At 38.9% G+C, this 27,090-nt stretch overlaps 1 protein-coding gene across 2 annotated transcripts in view; it reads right to left on the bottom strand.

Moving 5' to 3' along the window:
- Window positions 1-27,090, bottom strand: part of MYOM1 (myomesin 1) — an 80,116-nt gene that overhangs the window by 51,618 nt on the left and 1,408 nt on the right. For both annotated transcript variants that reach the window (XM_069779095.1, XM_069779096.1), the window contains exons 2-10: window positions 24,330-24,818; window positions 14,881-15,018; window positions 10,467-10,677; window positions 8,129-8,286; window positions 4,531-4,623; window positions 3,524-3,612; window positions 3,338-3,400; window positions 1,595-1,759; window positions 843-1,004 (exon numbers count right to left, since the gene is read on the bottom strand). In XM_069779095.1, coding sequence (XP_069635196.1) covers window positions 843-1,004; window positions 1,595-1,759; window positions 3,338-3,400; window positions 3,524-3,612; window positions 4,531-4,623; window positions 8,129-8,286; window positions 10,467-10,677; window positions 14,881-15,018; window positions 24,330-24,757 — 1,507 coding nt within the window. In that variant the 5' untranslated portion in view covers window positions 24,758-24,818. The remainder of the gene's footprint in view (window positions 1-842; window positions 1,005-1,594; window positions 1,760-3,337; window positions 3,401-3,523; window positions 3,613-4,530; window positions 4,624-8,128; window positions 8,287-10,466; window positions 10,678-14,880; window positions 15,019-24,329; window positions 24,819-27,090) is intronic.

Here is a 27,090-nt window from a genome sequence, read left to right as displayed (position 1 = left end):
CTGAACAGCCCCAGCTCTCTCAGCCTTTCCTCATATGAGAGATGCTCCAAGCCCTTAATCACCTTCACAGCCCTTCACTGGACTCACTCCAGTGAGTCCATGTCTCTCTTGTTCTGGGGAGTCCAGAACTGGATCCAACACTCCAGATGAGTCTCATCAGTGCTGAGGAGAGGGAGAGGATCACCTCCTCAAGCTGCTGGCACTGTTCTTCCTAATGCAGTCCAGGATGCCACAGTCCTTCTTTGCGACAAGGGCACATGTTCACCTTGGTGTCCACCAGGATGCCCAGGGTCTTTTCTGAAAAGTGGCTTTCCAGCCAGTCAGCCCCCAACTTGTACTAGTGCATGAGGTTATTCTTCCCCTGGTACAGATCTGTGTGTTTCCCTTCCACTGTATTTTTTTCCTGCACTGTGTGTTAGACAGAATGCCTCAAATGGTGTGTGAAATCTTGATCAAAACAGTGCAGCTTAGCTAGCAGTGAGATGTTTACAAAAATACATTTTTAAGTTATTACATAGATTTTTTCCTCTTTATGACTTATGTTCAGTACTCTTCACAGGCTGAAATTGAGAAAGAGTAGTGAAGTTACACAATACCCTAAATTTCCTCCTCAGAATGCCAATGGGATTTAGAAGTCTTCTAGCACATGACACCAAAGCATGAGATATGCATTCAGTTTTTCCAGAGATAACAACTGGAAGCTATATTGCTAGAATCTGTTAGTAGAAAATAATTATTCTCTTTTTATTGGGGAAAAAAGCACTTCAAATATCTGAGACTGATTTTGCCAGCATGTTTGCCTCATTTCTGTAATGACTTTTGTTCACAAGACAGTATCCTACCTCGAACAAAGACATAATTACTGTACTCTTCATAATAGTCTCCCATCACCACTCGTAGAGTGTAAAGACCTTCATCTTCCTTGTTTGCATGAGTCAGTGTTAATGAAGCTCGCTCCCCACTCCAGTGCATCTGGACCCATTTGGACGGTGTAATAAGAACACCTAGAAATTAAAGAATTTCATGATGAGAACTAGCTGGAACTACTGAGGGATAGATTCTGAATATGGAGAATATATTGGAATAGATTGGAAATACACAAGAGACCATTCTTATTATGCATTTTTTTGTCTTTGAACACAACCATAAATTACAGCTAATTTTGCTCTTATGCCAATTTTGTCTTCATTTTCAAAGTGTAAATTCTGACAGCAACAGCTTTTTTATCGCTGTTGCACAACACATTTGTGCAACTACTTAAGAAATGTCTTGGCATATAAATAAATAGTAAAAGCTATGTAGGCTATGTAGATGGGCCACATGGATGTTGAAGCTGATCAAAATGCTTCTAATTTAATTTTTTTTTAAGAAAGAAAAAATCCCTAGAAGACATTTTCACAGTGCTTTGTCAGTTTTCTAACTGTGGTTCCACGTTGAAATGCTAAATTTTTAAAAACTTTTAACTGAAAAAGAGAAAATACTACTTTTTAGAAATCTGAGAAAGTGATGACCAAATCATAATGTTCACGTATGCTGAAATAAATAAAGATTTACATGAAAGAAGTTTATTTTTTTTCTTGTCAAACTTTCTCACCATTCCTGTACCATTCGATGTCTGGTTTGAAGCGCTTGATATCAGGACTGATGACAACTGTGCAGCCCAGACTCATTGTCTCTCCTTCTCTCCCAAAGGCTACATCAAACTTGTCAACAAAGCTGATTTCAAACCTGGAAGCATATCCATGAGGAGTAATGCCAACTGTATAAGGGAAAAAAAACCTGGCTGTTTACTTTTTCTTTCCTTTTGAAACAGGAGTAGGAAGCAAAAGTACCCAGTGATTATGAATACAATCTCAGACAAAGTTAAAGGTATAAATAGGAACAACATGTATTCAGACATCATCTTCAGAGGTAATTGCTGTGTTAAATAATCCAAGCCCTTACTATCACAGAGAAGCAACTATTTCTTTATTCATGCAACTCTAGTTCTTACAGCTAGTTCATTTTATCAGGGAGAGGCTCCTGCAGAATTTCATTCCAGAATTTCCAAATTTCAGATCCAGCGTTTAATCCTTTTATCATAAGGTTTGTTTTACAACTTAAAAAGACTTCTATTTATAATTAGTGATTTGTTCAGGTCAAGCTGATCTTTAGCTTATATGGTTCTTCTCTTTCCCTGTTTTAACTCCTTACTTCACCTCAGGGCAGTCATGTGTCCACTCAGCCTTCATATTTATAAGCTAAATAAGCCTTTTGGGGAGGCTCTTAATATAAAATGAGCTCTCCATTCCCCCAGGCATTCAGGTAGCCTGTTTCTGTACTTGCTCCTGAATTTATCTTTTCTGATGCTGTGTGACCCAGGTTGTGCAGTATTCCAGACAGAATATCCTAAGTGCCTTACACCTGTACTGGACATACATGGCACAGGGACTTCCATGTTTCTTTTGAAACCAGCTCAGCTGATAAAACATAGAGTCACATTTTCCTTTTCCACAACTGCCCTACACTGGTAGCTCACAGTCTTCCTGTGATCAATGAATATATGCAGATCATCGTCTTCCTTTCCTATAACCAAGAGATAAATCCCAAACTATATTGGAAATGTGCAGCCTTGCATTTTGTAATGTGGTACATAATCTTGTTTCTATTACTTCAGAGCTTAGGCATATAAATGCCAGCTAGTATGCTTTTGCAGCATATCTCTGATTCTATTTGTGCTGCTACTATAAAAAAGATGTCCCCAAGTCTCATCTGTTGAGCCTTCCACACACAGGGCCCCTAGGGCACTTCACCCACACAGCATACATGGGGGGATTGTCTTAACATCATGGTAGTATCTATGCAATACCATAAATCACTTCAAAATGTGACGTTCTCAGGTAAAACAAATTACAATTTTTACCTTAATATATCCAAAATATTCAAACTGGGTTCTGGCTATTTGATCTTTTCTACACATTTTTGCAATGAATGGAATTGCATAGCAGCAGGCAAGAACGATTAAGTCAAAAGTCAACTACTCTTCTTATGCACATGCACCCCCTAGCTTTTTTTCCAGGCCATTTTTTACATATGATGATGAAGTGTCTCTCTCTGACAGATTTTATTCCACAGCAAAGTGCAATATTAAAAGGGTGTTTCTTACATAAGCAAATAGCCATAGACGTAGAAGGCAATGCCATTTTCACCTATAGGTGAAATTGTACAGCTCAGTACCTTTGTAAATCAGACGTGCTTCCTTTTTAAAAAATGTTACAAAATATTCTGCTTAGTCATTTGTCATGATGTCACAACTGTAAATGGATGATGTGTCAGACAAACATGTATTGCAACTTACAGCCCAGAGGCATGGAAACAGCTCCAGCATGCAAAAGGCTTGCATCAATTTCTCCTTTGTACCCTAGACAGAAAAAGAACTCCAGTCACTATCACCAAGAAGTAAAGGCTCTCTGAGCCACAAAAACAAAATTGGTAATGTGCATCTTAACAAAAAAAAAAAAAAGGAAATATTTCGCAAACCTACTCTTTACCACAAGGGAAGCATAAGCCGAAATTTCTCCTTTAACATTCATAGCAGAGGCCCGATACTGAGCAGTGTCATCAAAATCACATCTAAAATGATAGAAATGATTAGACAAGGGCACCCATTTACTCCTTGGCATAGCCTCTCCTATGTTTTAGATTAAAGAAACCTCAGAAATCTGGGTAAAACCTATAAAGAATTAAAAGCTTGGGAGACAGACACACTGAACTGATTGTAGCCATTAAGTTTTTCTCAATGTTAAAAATCCAGTGTTTGAAATAAATGTCTCTTTTCAAATATCACTTACAGATTTGAAATTGAGAATACAGCAGAAGCAGGAAAAAACTGTCTGATAACATTTAAGTTATCTCTAGTTTACTGTCTCCTATGGAGAGATGCCTAGCATGGAAGCTGTAGAAGTGGTAGGTATCATAAAATATTTTCAAAGAACACTACCAGTATCTAAACTGTCAAATCTAGATCATTGCTGATTGTCAAATTAGGTGATTAGGTCTCATGTTTTCAATGTTTTTTAATGCTAAGTGACTGCAAAAATTTCCCATTTGGAGGATGAGTACTGTTAAAGATCTTTCTTGTGTATAACTGAGGACATCTCAGTTCTGTTCCTCATTTCAGTAAGAATCAGGAACTTTGCTGTATTTGAAAAACAGTTAACTCACATATTTTTACCCTGAACTAGATTTTTCTCATATTTAACTGTACTCATGTAGCAGACAAATGGAAAAAGTAATCACAAATGTCCCACATGTTTCTGACTCAGCCGCAAATAGAATAATAATCCAGATAAATTACTCACTTAGGTAAATTGTGTATCCTCTACTGAGGAAAACCAGAATTGCTTCAACATTTAGTAGACAGCATTCACCTCAGCTGTACAAACTTGGTATCTCTTACATCCCCAAGAGATATGTTCACATTTTGCAGGTCTCAATCTATAGCAACATTTCAGCTTAAGCTATTTGTTGGATTATCTAGTGTTCCCTTACACGCTAATCTCCAGTGAGTGCAGCCCATATCGACTTTCAATGATATACTTGTCAGGGTGAGTCTGTACACTGATGGGCACGTTGTTTTTGTACCTATGGAAAAACAAAGAAACAGTATGTCACAAATGGAAGTGTATAATTATATACTTTAAAAGGTCAAGTATATATGCTTGATGTTTGAAATAGAACATCCATTTCTGCATGTTTCTCCTAGATAAACCGTAGTAAATTCCTGGGAAGACATTACATATTTTTGGAAGCTTAACCTCTCTCTCTTTCTCTTTGACCCACCCCAGCTGAATTTTATTTTCTAATTAAAAGGACCAAATAGTCTTGAATGGGATGAGAACCAGTTTATATAACCATGAACTTCATGTTACTACTTGTAAAGGAATGGAGGAGTCACATGAGCAACATCTCAGAGTTTTGTGAATTGCAAACAATGAAAATTCTGTAGTGTCCTTACCTACTAGGTATCATACACATTTTGTTTGGTTTGCATATTTGATCTACTTTTAAAACCTGCATATTCACAAAAATTTCAGGTAGAAAGTTAACTTTTTTTAACTTGCATAGCTAAGTTGACAGAAGCCCCAACAGGGTTAGACTGGTAAAGAAAAATTGTCTTGCTGGTAAAGTGCAAGGGATCTGGCAAAAGCTGTGCTACCAAAAACTTATCTGCCTTTACAGGTACAGTATGAGTGTTTTCTGGTACAGGTATATCTTCAGGTAGGAAAAGTTTACTGTTCAAAATTCCCAGTTAGTAATTTGAAGGAATGAACCAGTACTGATCAGTAGTGAGCTGGCACTGCTAATTTCAGAATTTATATAAACAGCTTGAGACTCACAGAGAGAAGTGGAAATATAAATTATAATAGATAAAAGTATCTTCATCTCTTACTCTGATGTAGCTTAAATAAACCTTTGTCTTCATAAGTCATAACAGATATCCAGCCAAAGAGCTTTGTTTCTTCATTTCAGATTTTAAATTTTAAATCTCTCATGTTTTTCAGTCAGGAAACTGGTCTAGTATCAGTGGCTTGCCCACTTCACCAAACAAGTCAGTAATGAGCAATTTTATTTTATTTTATTTTATTTTATTTTTTACCAAGACTAGTATTAGTTTAATATGTCTCAAGATGAAGCTCTATCCACAATAAATCTGAAAAAGTGTTGTGGAATAAAGAGTATTTCCCTGGCTACAAATATTTGGGCACAGTAACACACTGGGATTTTTCCAAGTGCCAAAGTGAGTGGAGATCATAAACCCTAATGCTTTTCATCCTGATCTTCCTGTCAGCAAGATGTCTATGAAAAGGGACTCAATGCAGAGCAATACTCTCTATTCTGGACTTCAAACAGTTGCAGAGGTGCTTGACCTCATTACAGGTCTCCTACTGCATTATCCTGACTTACAGCAAAGAATAATACATGGGTCCAGTAAGACAGGGCAACCCTTGGATCCTGTTGGCAGCGAAGGTGTTTGGTAGCATGTGGTGCTGTGCAGAAACAAGCTTTAACTGAGTCATGCTAGCAGCGAGATGACTTTCACTTCTTTTGTCTTCATTATCAGGTTAGTAAAAAATAATTGATTTAATTTTCGCTTATATATATTCATCAATGGAAAGAATAGGGCTCGTGTTAGAAGAACCACTTGTTATTTTTGGAAACACAAATTCCAGAACAGCCAAGTCATTAGCTAATGTTGGACTGCAACCTCCCACTGTCATTACGCCCTGATAGTTTATGCTTTCTGCTACTGGTTTCAAATGTCCTGGCTTTTCCATATGTTTTTTCCAAGGAAGTCAGAACAGCTGCATCAGACAGTAAGGTTTTCTTTAGAGAAAGTTCATGAAGCTTTACAACTTTTCAGGCACAGCATGAAAAAGTCTTCATTGCTTATACAAAGCATGACTATTTGGAATACATGACTGACATTTTGTTAGAAATGCTGAATGAAAGCTGACAGATCCAGGTCAGCACTGTTCTGTATCTCAGAGCAAAGACACTTGCTGAAATGGCTGTGAACACTTTTTTTCCATTAGTAGCCTGTGGCGAACTGCAATCCCTTTGGAATTCAGATGTACGGTAAAATGCTGTATTAATTTCCACCATCCACATTTAGCGCTTAGATGACAGGCTGGTTTACGGTGAGAGCAAAGGCAGACAGGTGAAGGCTTGGTTTAACCATGTCAGGTTTCTAGGATAAGGTGAAAATGGCTCAGCTTTTGCGTTCTTGGTTAGGATTCAGGTTACAGAGATGGATTACAGCCATGAGCAAAGCTGATCATTGCTGGTGTCCAGCTGAGACCAGACCTGAAGGGTTTGTCTGGAATCCTCTCTAGGAGGAATTTCAGAACAGGGCACTCGCAACCCTTACATGGCAGAAAAAATGTGTCCATGCAGAGCCTGGCTATTGGTTGTCATAGTCTACAGAGAGAGATCAAATGACTTCATGGGCATCAGCTCTAGCCTATTAATGTACCTCTTAGTTGCACGTTTTATCAAGCCCCAAGGTTAAGGTTTTTAAGACCTAAATAAACACAGTGTCCATTAAGCAATTCAAGTAGTAAATTGCAAAATGTGAGTATTACTTAACATCATTATATAGCAGATGTTTTCTGTTGTCTCCACAAATAGAATCTCCATAGGACTTACTCCTAATTAGTCCTTAGAGATGAACACAGGCTTATTCTTTGTTCATTTTATAAACACATACATACATTTTATATACACATTCTAGAATAATCTTTTAAATTAAATAATGAGCATCAAATCTCATTTTATGTTTGAAAAAAGTTATTACCTATCACCTTAACAATTTTATGATATCTGTGTAGCATGAAACAGATAAGAAAGATCAGCTCTATAGATGGTGAGACAGTATAACTTCCCAAGTCACTGTTAATTAAGCTAAATTAAATTCCAGTCAGAGTAAACTTTAATGCAAGAGTCAAATTAGACCTTCAGCTATGACTAAGAGTATATTTTGGAGTTCTTACAGTAAAGATTTAGTCCAAAGACGATTCAAGTGAATAGAAAGTTTCCAATAGACTCCAAAGCTTTCAGAAGATTTGGATGGTCCTGGATCTGTCTGCAGTCTTTGACTTCAAATAATTATGACGTGTCTGCTGTGAACACCCTGCACCATGAAATTTCAGTTTCATGGAGATTCAGTACTATAACTGCTTAGCAGCTAAGCAGCTAGTTCTTAACCAAAGCATGCTTTAATGCTTCAGGGACATGAATGGCATTTGTAGACTAAACAGAAGTATTTGGAAAATATTATTTTAAGGATAGTACTGATGGTAAATGAAACTGCTATCTTTCCTTCATCAGCAGACAGAAAGAATGTATTGGATGTCTCTATGAAAAAAAAAACCCCTATGTACTCCTATTGTTGTTACACAAAGTATTATTTTGTCTTTTAATATTTTGCTTTCGTTTTGTACAAGGTGACTTGAAAGGTGTTTGACAGGTCTCTGTACCTGATTTTTTTAATTGAACTTGTGTCTTTCCAGAAAAAATACCACATTCACTGAGATGACTTCAGCTGTTGATTATGTGGTGACCTTCAGTGCTAGAGGTACAAACTTACCATGTAACACGGGGTGCTGGCCAGCCAGCCACAGAACAATGAAATTTGACATTTTGCTTTTCCCAGACAGTGTGGGAACGAGGCTCGATAATAAACTCAGGAGCATGTAAAAGTTTATCTTGATTCAACTTTTTGTGGAATGCCTGAGTGTCTTCTAGCTGGAAAAGAAACACTTGATTATAAACTCCAGCAGTTATAAGTGCAAATCATTAATATGCAAAAAGGGAAATTTTTTAAGAGCAGTAAAAAGATATACAATTTTTATTTAAGAATCTAGACAGACATACTTAATGTTTTTATCTCACCTGGACACAGAAAACAAATTTTTAATCTTCAAGAAGTTCTCCTTCCAAAGTAGCTAGATTTTATTTTACTGGGTTTTTTTTTTCCTTAAAACTATTCTATGTAAAATAATTTGTCACATTTAACTTTTTTTTTAATACAGAGTGAAAAGTGAAATAGGTCTGAAATTCAGATGTCTTCTGTACTTTTGCTCTAATGCAAGATCATGTATGCCTAGACCATGTCTGACAGACCTGCTTTTAAACCTTTCCTGCTGATGGCTTCTTTCATCCTCCTAGGGTAACTGTTTCAACTGCTTGGCTATCCACAAAGCTGGAAAAAAATTCCTAATATACTATAAATCTTGCTTTCTGCAAACTAAACTATTTATTTGCACACATATGGAGAATTAGAGGCCCCTGTATTAAAGTTATTGAAAGAAGACAGCTTTCATAATCCTCTCAGTCTTTTATAAACTGCACAATACCAATTTTCCTTAAAATTGTTGTTTCTCATTTTTGGACAGGTTCTACTTGTCCTCAACATTCATAAAACAGTAACCACTCATTATCAGAGGTCCAACAGTCTCACGGACAATTAAATAATTGCCCCCCTATGTTTTAATGACAATACTTTTGTTAACACACTCTAGAATGGCATTTGTTTTTATACAACAATGACTGGTATTACATTGACTGACATTAAATTTGTGACCTGTTATAACTCCCAGATACTCAGGTACTTCTACCTAGCCAGGCATTCCTCATTTACTTCTTTTCCTTCTGTGTGTCATAATTTCCATTAGCTGTTATCAAATTTCACCTTCACTGTTTCTCAATTTTTGAGATGATTTTGAATTTTTACCTTGTCCTTCAAAGTGTTTACATCCTTTTCAACATCATGTCATGAGGATATTTTATAAACATATCGCCAATTCTTCTGCTCAAAACATTAATAAATTTGCTAAATGAAACACATTTGCACTTGATATATTCTGCCAGTCTGGTCATAACATATTTGTTAACTACTCTCTGGGTATTGTTTCTTAAGAGGTTGCACAATAATATCAAAGCGACCCACAATTAGAGATTCAGTTCCAGATGTCCTTGGCAATTCCTTCCCTAATTTACACCCTGTGATTAAAACTCTGGGGTAAACACTTTGGGAAAGCTTGTTCCCAGGCCATAAAACTCCAGAAATTATCCCATCACCTTCTTATTGGCAAGTTACATATATTGGTTCCTTTCTTCTCTGCCCAGCAACTGCCTCATCATCCAGGTGAAGGATCATAGAATCATAGAAACATTTAGGTTGGAAAAGACATTCAAGATCATCGAGTACAACCATCATCCATGCCCACTAAACCATGTTCTAGAGTACCTTGTCTACATGCTTTTTGAATACCTCCAGGGATGGTGAGTCAACCACTTCCCTGGGCAGCCTGTTCCAATGTCTGACAACACTCTCAGTAAAGAAATTTTTCCTATTATCCAACCTAAATCTCCTTTGCCACAACTTGAGGCCATTTCCTCTCATCCTATCACCAGCCACCTGACAAAAGAGACCAGCGCCCACCTCACTACAACCCCCCTTCAGGTAGTTGTAGAGAGCAATAAGGTCTCCCCTCAGCCTCCTTTTCTCCAGACTAAACAGCCCCAGCTCCCTCAGCTGCTCCTCAGAAGACTTATGCTCCAGGTCCCTCACCAACTTGATTGCCTTTCTCTGGACATGCTCCAGCAACTCAATGTTAAGTTGGTGTGGGCATGACCAAAGAGTGTTCTCCAGCCTCGTCCTCTGTCCCTTTCTCCCAGCACAACAGGAGTGTTCCTGGGGCCTACCTCAGGCACAGCACCTCTTTTCTTATCCACCTGACACCAAGATAACAAGACTTTAAGTCATTGAAAATATTTCCATTGAAAACACTTTGGGTTTTTACTACCATTATTGTGATTGCCCATGGTGTAAATACAGGCTCTGTTTTGCTAGGCACTTTGCAAACGCGAAACAAAAAGACCCGTGCCGTTTACAGTCTAGGCGTTCATTTCTACTCTTTTACCGTTTTCTTCAGGGCCACGCGTTCAGCAGACTCCCGGATCGCTACTTTCCTTGATTTTTTTTCACGATGTTCCTCTTCAGATGCTGACTTGGCCACCTTGCTGACACTAACTCCTTCATCTGTGGCAAAAAGGTTCCTCTTGGCAACATATGCAGCACTTTCTTTAATTCTTTTTTCTTCTGTGTCTGTGATCCCACTGATACTCACTTCTCTGAAAGAATTTTTAAAAAGCAGAATCCCATTGGAAAATGCTGAGAACATATTCCATTTATACTTTTTATCAAATTAGCCAGCTACAGTGGCCAACACTCCTTCATAACATATTCCTGCTATTACAGTCTCGTATGTATTCAAAGCAGAAACATTGGAAGGGTACTGCAGGATGACTGAGTATTTCACTGCCTAAAGTCATGGCCGTTTTCAGTGCCTCTCAGTATAACTATGCCATACACATTTTCAGTTTAACCATTACCCTGCTGTGGCTTTATATCTCCATTGCTATAAAGATTAGCGTAAGGCATACCCACAGATCTTCAGTTATTGACATATGTCTGCAGCATTCATAATAACACTACCAAGGGAGTAGGAGATAATTGTAGCTGTATAACAATGTCCTCATTTGTGATTTATACAAAAAACCCACAATACTGTTCATCACAAAAAGTTCTCTTTATTCATAGAAAAGTCAATCCTGTAATGTCTGTAGGGTGACTGTTCTTCCAAATGTTTTCAAGAAGATGATTAAGGATTTTCTTGAAGCATCCTCCTCAGGCTTTCTACAGAGGAGAGATGCAAAGAACAGTTACTTTCAATGGGTCCAATCTTGTTTCCATATGCACATGTGGAAGTATCATTGGAGCCATATTGTTTTGCCACTGTCAGGACATTATAGCTGCTATAATAGTGCATATGCAATGAGAGTTCCTTGACTTAAGAAGAAGCATTAATATCTTTCTGCTGAGTTTAGTTACTTTCGGGTAACATTAGAAGGCACACTGAAAAGAGGTTCTGTTTAAGTTCTTGTTAAGTGCCATCTTGCAAGCACTGTAGAGAGAGCAGCCTCTTTATTTCCAGAACGCACTCAAACACAGCCTCACTATTTTATCATAAAAGGCTTACTGCTGCTACAAAGCAAAAAGATTAGGAAGAATGATTTTTTTTCTGTTTTCTTTAAGATTGCTAATATTATGCATTTGATAGCACACCTCAACAGTCAAGAAAATTTGGATTCAAGCCCATAATTAACTGTCCAGCCCCTTATATTTGGGCTATGAAGTGAGTTTGGTGAGGTGCAAGACAACCAAGCAGTGGTATGTGCTGTAAACTTACTTACACATAAAAATTGCCTAAAAGACTAAAAAACTTACTTAACAGCATAGAGCTTTGACCTCCCTCATGCGTTCAAACTCTGCCTTGAACCTTCTGTGTTTCAGGCTGCTTTAACAGGATGATGATTAAAAGTATCAGTGGGATGATTGATTCCCTTCACTTAGGCACATTAGCTCCTCCCACAAATACCATCTGAAGCTGCAGATATATGGCAGAGTTTTCTAAATACAATTTTGAAAACTCAGTTTAATGAATATGAATGTAGCTAGCTACCTTCAGTTTAAATGAATAAGTGGCATTTTCCTTCAAAGGCAAGCTGACATTATTTCCTCCTTAATTACAGTAGTGAACATCTCAGCAACTTCACAGTATGGACCTGCTCCTCAAGGCATAAAGCATCTTCTGGGAGCTGATGAATATCCTCAGACTAATATAGGACTCAGCCTACTCATCTGCAGTAGTGGTCCCTAGATGTTTTTGATCAACAGTATTAAATATTTAGATTTGCTAATCATTTCTTCCTGTTATAATCTTCCCAGATCAAAGAGAAACATGTTCCCTGAAATGATGAATGCATCAGAAAGAGCACACAGTACCATTTAAGAATTGATTCTGCAGTCAAGTCTCAGGCTGAGACTTTTCAAACAGAAACAACAGGATCAAACCCCAAATGGCACACACAAAATATTATTTAAAGGGTATCTGCCATCTGCAGTCCTTTGGCGTAGGCTTATCAGTGGTTGCAAGTAGTTCAACGAGGCACATCCAGTATCTTTAGCACCTGTGGCATTAAACAAAGCTCTAGTGTTTTATTATCTAGAATACTGGCTGGCTGTCCTTAATTTTATCTTGCAAGAATTAGGCTAAATGTTCAAGAAGAACAGTTGTGAAGTGAATAATCTGAGCAAGAGAGTTTTTTACAGCAGAACCTGAGGGCTCCAAAATAGAACCAAATAATGGAAATGGTGACAAGGCGCTGAAGGTCATCCAGCAGCACGGGCAACAGCTCCAATGAACCCACAGAGACCTGACCTTTCTAAATAACTATTCTTTGTAAAAGCTATCTGCCCATGGGAAACAACACATCAATTTCACAGGGGATTTTGGGAATGACATATAACATGCACATGGTTCAATGGGCTTCAGCTGTTATCTTTCAAACAAAAATAAATATCTGACAGGAATGTGGCATGCAACTTCCACAGTCTTGGCATGTGGTCATGAACATCATGCCAACAAAAAAAAGCCTGAAACAGATACCCCAACCCTTTCATGCCATGTTGAGTTGGGCACCCTAACAATCATCATATGTCCTTTTTATATTTTTTAACTACTTAAAAACCCAAACTGTTTGGGTCATTTCAGTGGCACAAAAATGCACACAACTTCCTGAGTTGCCATGTGCAAAAAGTAAGATTGATACCAACAACAGTAAGAAGAAGAATAGTAACAATGATGTAAGAATCCCACAGTATTTTTTAACGTAGGATCCCAAAGCATTGCACAGACACAAATAAATGAAGCAACACACCATCACACTGAGTTAGATATTATTGTATGCATTTTACCAAAAAAAGTAAAATAAAAAAAGATGATTTGTTAAGATTTTTTAAGATGTTAACATGATGTATTAAGATCACAGGGGCCTGTAAACGGACTAAAAGATCATCATCCGGCAGTACTAGCCATCAGTCAAGATTTTCAACTATTGAACAACACTATAAATCTTACTTTTGTAGACTCAAGACACATTAAAAAGGGAGGATATTTGTGCTTGAGGGCATGGGAGAGAGATGATGGTGAGCTGCAAATCTACTGCTACATAAGCAGAAACACTAGGTGAGATGCAAAGGTAGTGAGAAGCCTTGAAAATATGTCACTGTGAGTCTTGTGTGAGACATATGTATGTATTTCTATCACAGAAGACACAGCTGAAACTCCAAAGCAATGGTTTAAAAAGGCAATAGTGTGTGCTTCTGAAAGTTGGTTGGATCAAAAAAGCAGTGAATCTGACACAGAAATGTACAAGGGGTGAGAAAAAAATTACTCCGGGATAGTGGGAGGGAATTAATAAAACCCCAAACTGTTGGTCTCATCACAAAAGCATCAAAAATGATCAAAAGGCCAAAGAAATAACATCTCCCACTGTCAAGGTGGAACTCAGTTTCACATAAAAGCACAAGTTTAGACACAATGCAGACATTGGTTGTTGATTAAGCCATAGACAGAAAAGCACTGCCTCCCAGAAACAGCTTGGAAGTGTCCCATGAAAAATGCTGTGCTGCAGAAGACAGACAAGGTGAAGGAAGGTTTCTGTTCAACTGCAGGTGGGCAAGAAATTTTTCTCCTGGCCTCCAATCAGGAACCAGTTTTCCACACCACACCCCCATATGTATTAATCTGAACAAGTGACTATGCTTGAACTGCCAGAGACTCCTAATAAAATCAGTATGCCATACCCTGAAAAGGGCAGGGGAGCCTCCTTGCTCATGTTGGTTCTGGCTTCCACATAAAGTTCACATTCAGCTTTGCTGAGGACACTGCTGCAGTAAGATATATTACATCAGTAGTAACCATGCAATAAATACCATCAATATGTGAGATCAGCATGAATCATTACGATGGATTTGAGAAAGTATTTGGTTTCATTCCAGGTTTTCCCTGTGCCAGGACAAAACATTAGCACATCGTTTCATTGTTTCTATGTTTAATGCTTGGTAAGAGACATTGAATTACAGAACAAGTCTTCAAACCAAAAGAATTAGCTAAATAATGTGGACAACATGCTTGTCCAGTTCCCAATAAGCAGGGTTATAATTATATCTTAATTTCATAGAAAGTGGCCCTGGCCATGTGTTCAAAACAAAGTCCAGACACCTAGGTTCATTTCTTCTGACTCTGGATGATCAATGTCTGATTTTCTGCCAGTCAGTTGACTTCTCTTTGTCTTTTTATCACTCATGTGAAGTGCAAACAATCACCTTGAGATCCATGAGTGTAAAAAAAGATTAATGGATTTGTTATTTTACAATTTGTTAATAAAATATCAGAAACAAGATACCAAATAAAAGGAAAATGAACATACCGTCCTGTGAATATGGGCACTGAGTAGTCTATGGCTTCATTCTCTTTGTCTTCAGATACCAAATTCTGTTTTGCTCTCTTTGCTTTGGGACTCATCTTATACGATTGATCTTCAATCATTAAATTGGAATCTTTCAGTCTGAAATAAAAACAATATTGGTAAATTCAGGAAAAAAAGCTGTTAAGAAACACTCCAAAATAAGACTAAAGTACTGAAAATTTTTGCTGTCTTGTCTGATAAGCAAGGAAATATCATTTTTAATAGCTATGGCTTCAGAGTTATTAAACACATAACTAAATGCACTTTTGACAAACTCATCATTACAAATATAAGACTGATGCCCCTTGATATTAAATCTAAATAAAGAAACAATATAACTGATAGTAATACACATTTATTAGTTTCTTGATTTGGGACTTGGACAGTTTGTATACTCAGTTTCGGTAGATCCTGAAGTCACTGAGATCACTGAGTAATTCTGGAGATTGTATCTGAACTCATGACCTCTATTTTTCCAAAATTTACAGTCCTGAAATTGTCTGGTCCCCAACCAAAATATTGGTGTGCAGATATATTCAAAGTAATAATGCATTTAAGTCTCTCTACAGAAATTGTAGGGCAGCATATTGCTCAGTAACCAGTGTTGCCATTCCCACTGCTCTCCCATACCACCCCAATCCATTGAAAGAGGAGAGTTGAGTGAAATTAACACTATTTAACATAGCGCAGATAAATGGAGAATGAGTGGAAAGAAAGAAAAGCAAACAGAAGGCAAGGTTTCCCCTCCCCACCATCCTGGGAGGGATTCTGAAGAGTGTGAAGCATATTGTGGCAGTCATTTTGGGTTAATTTTTAACACAGTTACAAACTGTGTTAACAAATCTCCAAATACCTCCATCCTCCTTTGCCAATGCAACACATCTCTAACTCCCAGATCTATGGAATATCCTAATTAGCTGTCAGCCTTTTATAAATCCCCAAACTGTCTCTTCATCTCTGTCTCAACATCGCCAAGGGACATCATATGTGAGTCTGCTTCTGGTCTGGAGATTTGTCTAGCATAAGCTTACTGCTTATGTGCACAGGTACAGGAGTAGAATTAGGGCACGCGGTTTCTCAGCAAGGCTCGTTAGCCCAGACATGTACCACTAACACAGCTAACCTGTTTCCCATACCCTGGGTAGCTTACACTGGCGTCCCTACGCAGTGTGCTGTACACATATAATCAAAACTCATGCTAGCACTGGGCCCCTGAGAATGTTACACATGTATAATGTAAGATTACAGATACATACTTGGGGTCATGTTTCCCTTAGGCTGCAGCCCTGCAAAAGTACCAAGCTCCAGAGGTGCCACCAACACAAGTCATACCAGGAAGAGTGCTAAACTTCCAAAATATGTGTTAATAGTCTATCCATGTGAAACTGTGTGTGTGAGAACATATGGGTCCAGCTTCATTCTCCCATCTTCCCTTCCTTCGTTTCTTTGTGCCCGTCCCTTTGCTCAGACTGAGTTCTCTCTCTACCCAACGCCTGTTAAAAGTCTTCTGTTCTCTAGCTCTCTTAATGGCTTTCCTACTGTCATCTCTTCTCCTTCTCCATCTAATTCCTTGCCTGAATTCACATCCCGTCCCACATCTGCTTTCCAGCCCTCATCTCTTTGCCCTGCCACTCCAAGCACCATCCATAAGAGTGTCCCTTCCTTTCTGCTTAGTGCCCATCTCATCAGACTTGACTGTGTTTGGCTCATCCGGCATCACAGTGAGGCAGCCCTCGCCTCTGTTCTTCCTGGGTGCCCACTTTATAGCCGCCATCACTGAGCCTACAGCACCACTGCCCTTGGTACAGGGGGTAAAAACAATCGTGCACCAGTTCTCCTTCCTTCCTCCTCCCACTGTATCCTGGTTTCCATGCAAACAAAAGCACAGACAGAGAGGGGTTGTGGCACACGCTGTAGGAGTGGGGCCAAGGGTTTACCACGTCAGGCACCACTGGGTCAGCCAAGGAAGAGACTGAGTGAGATGCTGTCTGCTCTGGGGTCTGATGCCAGGTGCTGCCCAAGGCAGCCAGGGAGGGAGTCCAAGAGAGGTGGATCCAGCTTTAGGGACAGAAATCCAAGCAGAAAACACTTGGGAACAGTCCAGGCAGAGTAAAATAAAAAGGAAGAGACAGGGTGAAACAGGGTACGCAATGGCCTCACTCCTGGGCTGGGCAATGATGTGGTACAGTCACTATGGCCAGCCACAAACACATTGGGAGAACTCGTCATCAAATAAGTGATAAGAAACATCAACAGCAAAGTATTTTCATTATTTTTCATAACTGAACTATAGTCTGTAAGGAGCTGCAGTTCTTTACTTAGCAGGTGACTTTTATTCCTGTCCTGTTTTAAAATGGGACAAATCTGGGATTTTGACTCTGACTGCCATCAGATTTCCTAGGGGCTTTAGGCTGAATCCTTTATAAGGCCACTTGATTCATGGTTGTTTCTACATCGAGAAGAATCAGAGTATGATTTGAACTTCAGTTTAAATGTCAAGAAGTTTCTATTTTCATAGAAGTAGATTAAATGTGTGGAAAATTTCAGCCCAGGCATTTTCAGCACTGTTAAATCCAGACTAGCTCTTTATTCCTAAAGGAGAACTTGGCTGTCCTATCAGTTTAGTTTTCAGTTAAGGTGCAGATTACACACTCATGCAGGGAATTAATGGGGAGCGTACATAGCAGTTCCCATCACTCTCTGCTAGGCCTTTTGTTGATGTCTTTCCTATGTGTTTGGGTTTTTTCCTCTTTCACTTATAACTCTCTAAAATTATTTGAAAATGAAAGAATAAATTGCTGTAGGTTCTGTTTGTTTGATGGTTGTTTTTTTAATCAAACACTCCAAGTGTTTGAAGTTGAATATCTCACTTTCATTTTTTCTGCCTTCCACACCTGGCTTTATGAAAATATCCCCCAACTCCTTCAAATTAATGCCAGAGATCTCCATCACAACAGAGCCTGAGAAACAGGGATGGAACTGGGACTTTTATTGAGGTATGATGACTAGGATAAAAATACCATACAATCACAGCTGATTCCCACTCCCTTCTGACTTCTCTAAATCGCATGTCTCTCAATTGCGGCACATTCTGCTGCAACCACTGGATTTTCTGGATTACTACTCCTGGATCCTTCATGTCATTGCATCCTTTGGTCGGCCCTCGTGTGTATGTACTCAGGACCAGAAAAGCACCTTTCTAGATGCCTTTTCCTCTCTTCTTCTTTCTCTGGAAGGGACAGCTGCAGTGAGAGTTGCTGTGCTGTCTTCTGAGAGCAAGGGTTGGGTCCCAATACTTTGATAGCACTCAGCTATCAAAAGCACAGATGATAACTGTGAGCTGAATAATGGATCCATGTGGATCCTGTAATTGTCTGCCATTCTCAGATTGCTAACACAATGCTCTGACCAATTTGCTTCAGTCATTTGCTCTTCCAGAAACTTGACCTGGGCAAAGCAAGGCCCTGGCGAGAAGTGTTTCATTGAATATTGCCACTGGTGCTTTTAGACCAGTTTTCTGTTCCAGCAATGGTCAAGAGCACGTAAAAAGACAGTTTACGTAGAGAAATACCTCCCTTGATAAATCCTTTTGGTTTCAAGCAAAGCCTAGGGACATCCTGAGCCAGAGGCTGCATCCTGGCTGTAGCAGTGAACTTACAATTTATTTATATATGAATGTGGCACTTTCTTTTGAACCTGTTTTAATCTGCCACTTTATAGTCTCTTTTGTGCTTACATGCCACTCCGTGTGAAAAAGCGTTCCTTGTTCACTCTCTGCACATCTTTCACTATTTTATACATTAACGTTACATGCCCACGTTTGCCTCCTTCCCAAGGTAAGAGCCCCAGTATCTTACCTTCTCCAGACAGAAGGTATTCCATGCATCTCACTACCCTCCTTGCTGATATCTGGCCCTTTTCTGCTTTCAGACTGTACTTTTTGAGATGAGATGATCAGAACTGCACCTAGTATTTCAGCTACAAGCATACCTTGGATTAACATGCTGACACAATATGCTTTCTGTTTTATTTTCACTTTCTCTCACAGCTGTTCCTAAATTCCTAATTGCTTCATGACCACATGAGAGCATCCAACTGGTGTTTTAAGAGAGGTATCCAGAGTCACTCCAAAATCTTTTTTAGAATTGCACTGCATAAACCAAGAGCTGAGATGAATAAATTTGAAGCAGCAGAAAATGTTTCTCTTTTCCAAATCCTCTTATCATTTGCCTCCATTCAGGCAAAGCTATATGAAGGCTAGTAGAAATGCATATTCAAATGGAGGTCTTTGCATGGGAAAACAAATTGATTACTATTTCTATCATTGGGTTTATTTCCCTGTTTTCCTTTTTTTGTTATTAGTATTTCTTCCTGTGCAACACAAAACCCAAACCCTGCCTACAACCATTATTTAGGTAGCCCAAAGGAGGACTCTGCTGTCTTGAACCAGATTCTAAAATCTTGCCCTTTATTTTAAAATGTTCCAACCTTTTGCCTGATATGTGGAACAGAATCTCCCCAGAGGAGAAGGAGCAGGGTATCAGTGCTCTCTAGTTTCACAGGGAGGAACAGTACCATGACCTTTTAACAGCTTGCAGCCTCACTTGATATGCCCAGCTAGTGTATGTATGTTTTTTTCCAGGTCAGATACTATGTACCGCCTTATCAAGGTTGGTGACCCAAGTCTACTGTCCTCATTTCTTGATGGTTTTCAGCATGTTAAAATATCAATAACAGCATTTTCCTAGTTTCTCAGTACAGTCGCTGGATTGGGAGTTGGGTGACTGTAAAAATCCTAAAGGCACAAGCATTGTCCTGTAGAGATGTAAAAAAACAGATAGACACTATTAGCTTTTCCCTCTAGCTCAACAGAGGAACTAAAGACCCCACCACCATGCAGGGCCCCTGAAACTCTCAAACAGAGGTTTTGTTTTGATGTCTTATTCTCAGATAGAAATATACTTCAATATGTTGGCATTGCCCGTGTTTCTGTGCCTGAAGGGACAGATTCCCCACCCTGCACAAAGACAGTCTGTGCCCAGTGGATGTAGAATGTGTTCCAGGAGTGGACCACAACACCTCATTCTTTAGTTATTCCACCCCTGCATGAAAAGCCACCTGTAAGCTCTTTTACACCTCTAGAAAATCATGTATTTTGTCTTTAGCATGCTTTCATCACGTCTCTCTCACTTTATTACGACAGCAGAAAGAGATGCATTTGGTATACACAATGGCTGTACCCAGCTGTACCTGCCAGTGGAGCTCCATAGCCAAGAGGCATTTTCAGGCTCTCTTTCTAGCAGCTGCTTCTTTCCTAATATGCAGTGTTTGAATTTACTCACCGTAAAGAGGAGACAGTGGATTGGCAAACCCAATTACAGGAAAGAAAAAAGAAAAAAAGGATTTTCAGAAAAGAGGTCTTTAAAGCCAGCATCTAAAGATGAGAGGTGCTCTCTGGTGAGTGTATTCATTTTAAGTTGCTGACAGACTTGTCACAGGCCCAGGCAATATTGCTGGCAATAATCACAGTATTCCCTAACACAGCTTCCACAACAAATTTTTTTAAAGGGGAATTGTTTCCACATAGCAGGTCTCATTAAAACAATTTCCATGCTTGGCTATGATGTTTGGAAGCCACCTTCTTAACTCTTAACCTATAATAAACCAAAAGATGAGCAGTGCCAGGATCATGGTCTTCTCATGTTTCTTGAAGTGTATTGCTTACTCAGCCCTGTCCTGATCGTGGTTACAATATTGCTTAGAAGAGCATTCACTCTTACTGTCTGGCAGCCTAATTAATTGCAAGTTAGTAAGGCATCTGTCCTCTGCTTGGTTCACCTGAATTATGCCATGTCTTCTTTGCTATTTTATTTGACCTGCAAAATATATGCAAATACCTGAGCCACACCAGTAACTTCTGTTTTCTCTCTAAGCAAGTCTCTGGCCCATTTGGTGGCAGATAACCTGTCTGTGACACAATGAGATTATCTGATGCTGCTGGCCAGGAAAATAACACTTGGAAAAGCAGTGAAAGTTTGAGCAAAAGTAAATGACTGAGCTTCCAAAAAAAAGAGGTAAAAGGGTAAAAGGTAAAAAATCCAGCAGTCCTGTTTGACAGGCCTGTAGTGCTATAAGCAGCTTTGGCAGACCTGACTCAAAGCTTCTCAGAAGCACATGGAGGATGGAACGCTGCTGTGGGAAGAAGGGTCTCCCACAGGAGCCAGCCTGCCCACGCTGGCAGCCCCTGAGGATGAGACAGGGAAGAGGATGGGTGGCCACAACAACAGCTTTTGGGAGAGAGCTGCCACCCCTCACCTGTACAGACCCTGCTGGATCCCCTGTGGAGGCAGCACACCCTGCTCCTCCTGGCTCTGCCAAGGCTGAAGGAGCAGCATACGGCCAGAGATGGCCCTGAGAGCTGGTAGAGAGGGCTAGGTGTGAAGTGGCAACCTTTAGACTTGCTTTCTTTTAGCAACCCCAGATTTTGCAGCTTTGGCAAACTGTAACCAGCAAAGCTGCAAGCTTCCTTACTTTCTCTTGGTTTTGCCAGTTTTCAGTTCTCTCCTTTTACTTCTTCAAGCTGTCATGGTGTGAAGAAGACTTGAAATGTGGGAAGGGACAGCCCACTTGCAAACGGAGACTTTTTTGTCCTCATGAAAAGGCAAGCTGCAGCTCCTTTAAGCTGTCTACGTCCATGCTCTGGGCATGTTTTCCACTCAAGTGAAGCTTCAAGGTCAAAGAATTGGGTTCAGATCAAGGTCTTGCAGGTTACCTAGTCCCTAGTCCTTCTCCACTGTTTTCCTGTGATGAATTCCTCACGTAGCACTAACTGCATGTCAACACTGTTGCTTTATGAACACTCTTCCTTAGAGTGGCTACAGAAAGGGATGAGACATAAATTCTGCAAGTATAGTAAAGTTTAGCAGAAGCTACTTTAGATAAAAATAAGAAGTGACCTGAATAAAAGCTTAGTGTTTGAACAGTATACTTTTCCTCTTGGGCTTAATGGGGTTTATCCACAGAACTATATCCATTATACATAAATGTATATTTGATATTAAAATCCAGTAATATGCAATAACCAATTGTTATCCAAAGGATTTTATCTGGATTTGGATTCATGTGTCCGTTCAGGTTTCAAGCAACCACCACTGTTGTAGGTCATTTAGGTACAGCATTTCAATTCACGGCCCTTTCTACTTTTTGAAAATTGAGTTTGAAGACTCGTCTCCTTTTTTTTTTTTTTTTGCTACACCATTCATTTCATAGAGATAAAAACAGAAATTCTTTGATTTGCCCAATTTATTTTAGTAACACTTTTTGTCTCCACATTATCCCTTGAAGTGTTTTGGGCTATCTGGGGAAGACAGTACAAACTTGGAAAGAATTACTTCAAATTAGCACTACATTTAACCGTATAGTCGCATTACTTGTTCTACTTTATCTCTTGCAACTTGCAGCAAAATTGGCTGCAAAACCCAAATAAATACCAATGTTGAGGCCACATTAAACATAAAATTAGGTTAAATATTGAGATTATCATTCAGAACCATATTCTCTCATGTATTAATTAAGTTTTGTGCAAGAGAGATTTAAATTGCATGGGTCTAATCTCCTGAGTCCTAGTCTTACATAGCAGCACTGAATTTGTCAAAGCTCCAAGACAAGGACAGGATCAGTGAAAAAAAGAAGTTACAGGTGAGACATTCTTATCTCTGATTACCAGGATAGTATATCAATCTGTTGGCAACTTTTGTACTACAGAGTAGCTTGGATGTCTCACCAAATATACTATTTTAAACCAAAAGCTATTATCTCGAACAAAACCTCAGGAAACCTGGAAATGTTTTAAATTTTCTTCTAATTAAGCAATTCCATTTCCTTTAATATTACTTGTCTGACACTAGAGTTCTTCTTGGTAAGAATATACAGGTTTCAGAAGAAACTCATCTGACAAACCAGAGTCACTGAAGTGTTTATTACTGGGACTTGGAAGCACCTTTTTTTACAGTAATTTTTTGCAACTTCAAGTGCTGTTCCCATTTCTTATGGGAACATTTTCTATGAAAAGAAGGAGGCTTTGGGTTAGGGTCAGCAACAGTGTGTAGGCACAGCTGCATCATTGCAGAAATTTGGGATATCTTCCCCTTCCCAACTCTCTCTGGAAACATAACCCTCAGTCCCAACATCTTCAGTTTGCTTCCCTTTATCAGCAGATTATAAATGAGTTTCTTGCTGCTCCACTCAGTGGTTAATTATTTGCACAAGTGAAATTGTTTCAACAGCAAAGACTGGATATTACCTAGCCCAAGACAGTCAAGTAGTCAAGTCATTCATCTGGGCTCTAATAGCCTGAGGTTCAAATTCCTGAACAGACCCTGGCAAATAAAGACTTGACCCTGACCTTCCTGAAAGCCAAGTGAAGGCTATAATTGCAAGGCATAGTTTACTGCAGTACAGGTAGTCTTTCCCTCAGTGGTTTTGGCCAAAATTCCATCTTTATCCACAATCCTTGGAGGATATTAAGTTTTCAAAATTTAAATTTTCTGATGGGCAAATCTTGATCAGTTCTGCTAATAATACCCTAAATTTTATATTAATATAACAGTGAGCAGATGTTTTGGGCTATCATTTGTTGATCATTTCCTCTATTGCTAACAGCTGCTCTAATCTTACTTTAATACTCCCCTAATTTCTGTAAATCTGAGGTGCATACAAATAATGTGAGGCTATATCTAAAATATTCTGCTAATATAAGTGCTTGAGCAATATTTATTATCTTAAAAAAAAAAGGTAGCTAAGCATAGCTGCTCTTCTAGTGGAAGATGAACACTTCAGGGTATTCCTTCTTTGGAAATAGTATGCCTCAACCAATACACAGAGTGAAAATTTCAATTTCTTGAATCACTCAGCATAAAAGTGAAACCATTAGGCCAAAGAAGAATTGTTTAATGATATATGAACATGTCAGCTCAAACTTGCATGAACAGCCCTAAGTTCTTTTACTGCTCCAACCTGACCAGACAAGAGCCAGCCTCAAACCAAAAGCTATCTCAACACTGCATATTAAATTCAACTGTACTAATATGGCTAAAAAACTTGGAAGGAGAGGTGGCTCAAGCCTAACCAGTTTGGAGCATGAATATGTCATCATTCAGCCACATCAGCATTGCCAGTGCTCTTCTTATGCCAATCTAAGCATCACACATGAATTAGTCCATCAAACTAAGCTGACCACAGTCCTTCCCATTGCCAAAGCCAAAGGAAAACACCAAGCCTGGTAAATACATTAACACCAAGTTAAAGAGGCAATTTCTGTGGAAGAGGAGGAGAGTTTTGCCATTGATTTCAATGGGAGGTGGTTGGACAATTTTGTTTCAGAATATTATTTCAAAGACAGATTTACTTACCCAAGACTGTAGGCTGCAGATCCCAGCCTGTAGGCTGCAGCCAGTTTATTGATGGATTCAGATCCATGGCTGTAGGCAGCTGAGCTCTTGCTGAGGGATTCAGAGTCAAGACTGTAGGCAGCAGATCTTTTACTTTGTGCAGCAGAATAATCATAGGCTGTAGATCCATAGCTGTAGGCTGCCGACTCAAGGTCATGGGCTGAAGAGCCATGACTATATGCTGCTGAAGAGTCAAGGCTGAAGTCTGCTGCAGATGCATGGCGATAGGCTGCAGAGCCCCTAGCATAAGCTGTAGATCCCTGAGCATAGACAGCAGATTTGCTCTTTGCTTCTTTTTGGTACTGGCTTACAGTGGACTGCAGCGCTTTATGGCGGTATGCACGGTCATAGTGCTCATGGTGTCTTTGGTAGAAAGGTAAAGACATCATGCGTGTCTTCTAATTTTGTTTTTTACTGCACGTTTCTGAATGTAATTAAATAGGACAGTGTCTGAAAAAGAACAGATCAAACATAAAGATATTGTCAAAGAAACTTCTGAGTTAGCATGCAAATAATACACAACTTCATACAAACTAACACAGAACTTAAAACTTCAAACATCAAATGCAATGAATTTAGGGTTATCTTTTTATGATGTGTTTTAGACTTTAAGATAGGTTTGTATTTAAGTTTCAAGACACTCATATGTCATTCATCATGACCAGAAAACCTTGCACTATTGTGTCCATTCATTTGTAGTTGGTCTCCCTGTTACTGCAAACTATTCAAGTTTCACGTGCTCAACTTCTCCACTCATTATTGCGAACTAATGAAATGTTATGTGCTCAGCTTCTTCAGAGATTGTGTAAATATTTTTGTTAAATTACAAAAGAGACAATAAAGTAATAAATTATTTTAAAAGGCATAAGCAATTCCAACAAGGCTATATAAGATGAAATAAAAATATATTAACATTTCATTCATTTTTGTAATCCAATTTTCATATTGAATTTAATATTCCATTTAATATTTTAACAGTGAATTAAAAACATTAAGATTGAAAAGGATGTCACTTTTTTCTGTAAACATACATTACAGTGATTATTTTGTGTGTGATACCAGAGATCCATTTAAAATGGCTTGTCATACTTTTACAGTTTAATCAGGGATACAGTCTGTATGCAATGAGTAAAATAATATCATGCTCCTCAGTCCAAATGACCCTTTTTTTTTAACCCAGAATGTCATGTTCAAGATTGTCAAGAAACTTCCTCTAGATGATAGCCCCATCTAAGTTTTACTTTGCACAGTCATCAATAGATTGTCTTGCAGTTGCTTGTAGTAGGAAATTTGATCAGGTGAGAGGTAGTTCCCCTCTCAGAATGTGATGAGGGTTGAGTGCAGAAAGGACTTCCCTTGGTTTTTTTTTAAGCTGGCAATTCAGTCTTTATTTTGTTATTGTTTTATTTTGCTGTTTTTAAAACTTACTTTCTTCTTTGACATGCAGCTTGCCTCTACTAATCCCTATGATAACTTTTCTTTCTCTTATCACTGGTGATTAGGCTAGGATATGGCTAGGATTGTCCCTGAAAAGGTACATGATTATGAATAGAAATGAGCTACAGTGGAGAAATGTTTAGAGGAATTTAAAGAAGATCCAAAAACAATGGTGAGAGGTGTTTGTTATTGGGGTTTTTTTTAATATCAATCAGGACAATAGGAGGCTTGTTCTGCTTCTGGTTTTATTCATGTTAATGAACAATGATCTGACATTTTGACATAAAATACACCTACAGAGCTGGAGTGTAACCATGATTTCATGAAAATCAAGATTTTTTTTCTCTGGTCTTTATGCTTCCTAAATTTCAGTCCTTAGCTTTTTCCTTAGTATTTGGTTCTGATAATGAGTCAACAAATTGCAAACTATTCTCTTTGGTAACTGCTCAGGTACTCACCTTGAATTATGAAAAAAAACCCCAATGTTTCAACTTTCTTATGTTTCAGGGGTCTCTCTCGAACTGCTCTTTTTGTGATAACAGAACAGATCACTTGTTTGCAGAAAGTCAACAAGTAAGAAAGTCATTCAGAAGTCTTTAAGTATGTAAAAGAAATTGCTGATACCCTGACCACAGTATAACTGTGACTTCGAGGAGACCAGTTTATGCGTTTACTTTATTTTTATCTGAGGAAGGGGGAGGGATGGGAGAGTGTTAGCCCATTGTTCCGTATGGCAAGAACTGAGGTTCGCTTTTAATTCCCTCATTTCTCCTGCTGGCTATTTTTTTCCTGTAAGTCTAAAGAACGCAATTATTCTGCCTAGCATCCTTGCTTCTAATACCTAACAATATTTTGTGTTGTTATTTATGTCACTTTGTTAGCTTCTGGTAGTATGTAGTTCCTCTTAATTTCCCTAGTTTCAGAAGATTCCTTCTCAATTTTTTTTTCATTGCTTTCTCTCCCAGCTCTGCAGAGCTAGGTTTAGGGTTTGCAAGCCATTGTGAAGCCTGCTGAGCAAAGTTAAGGTGTACAGATGAGTATTGTCTTGCACACTGAAAGGGAAAGAACGTGAGAACATCCTGTTTTCCTTCTGTAGAGTACTACAGTTGTCTCCCTTTGTCTTCACCAGCTTTATTTGCAGTGTTGGCTGGCTTCATCACAGATACAACAGCCACAGTGCTAACAGCCTTTCAGCCCTGTCGCTCAGGGATTCCCACAACCTTCCATGCTTCAAAGTAAGGAAGGTGATCCAAAAGTATAAAGCACTTCATGTGTTGCCCATTAA

Source organism: Haliaeetus albicilla, chromosome 3 (genome assembly GCF_947461875.1).
Source record: "Haliaeetus albicilla chromosome 3, bHalAlb1.1, whole genome shotgun sequence".
In the NCBI taxonomy this organism is placed as follows: domain Eukaryota; kingdom Metazoa; phylum Chordata; class Aves; order Accipitriformes; family Accipitridae; genus Haliaeetus; species Haliaeetus albicilla.
Note: the sequence above shows the minus strand (reverse complement) of the source record. Positions and strands in the feature narration are given on the sequence as shown.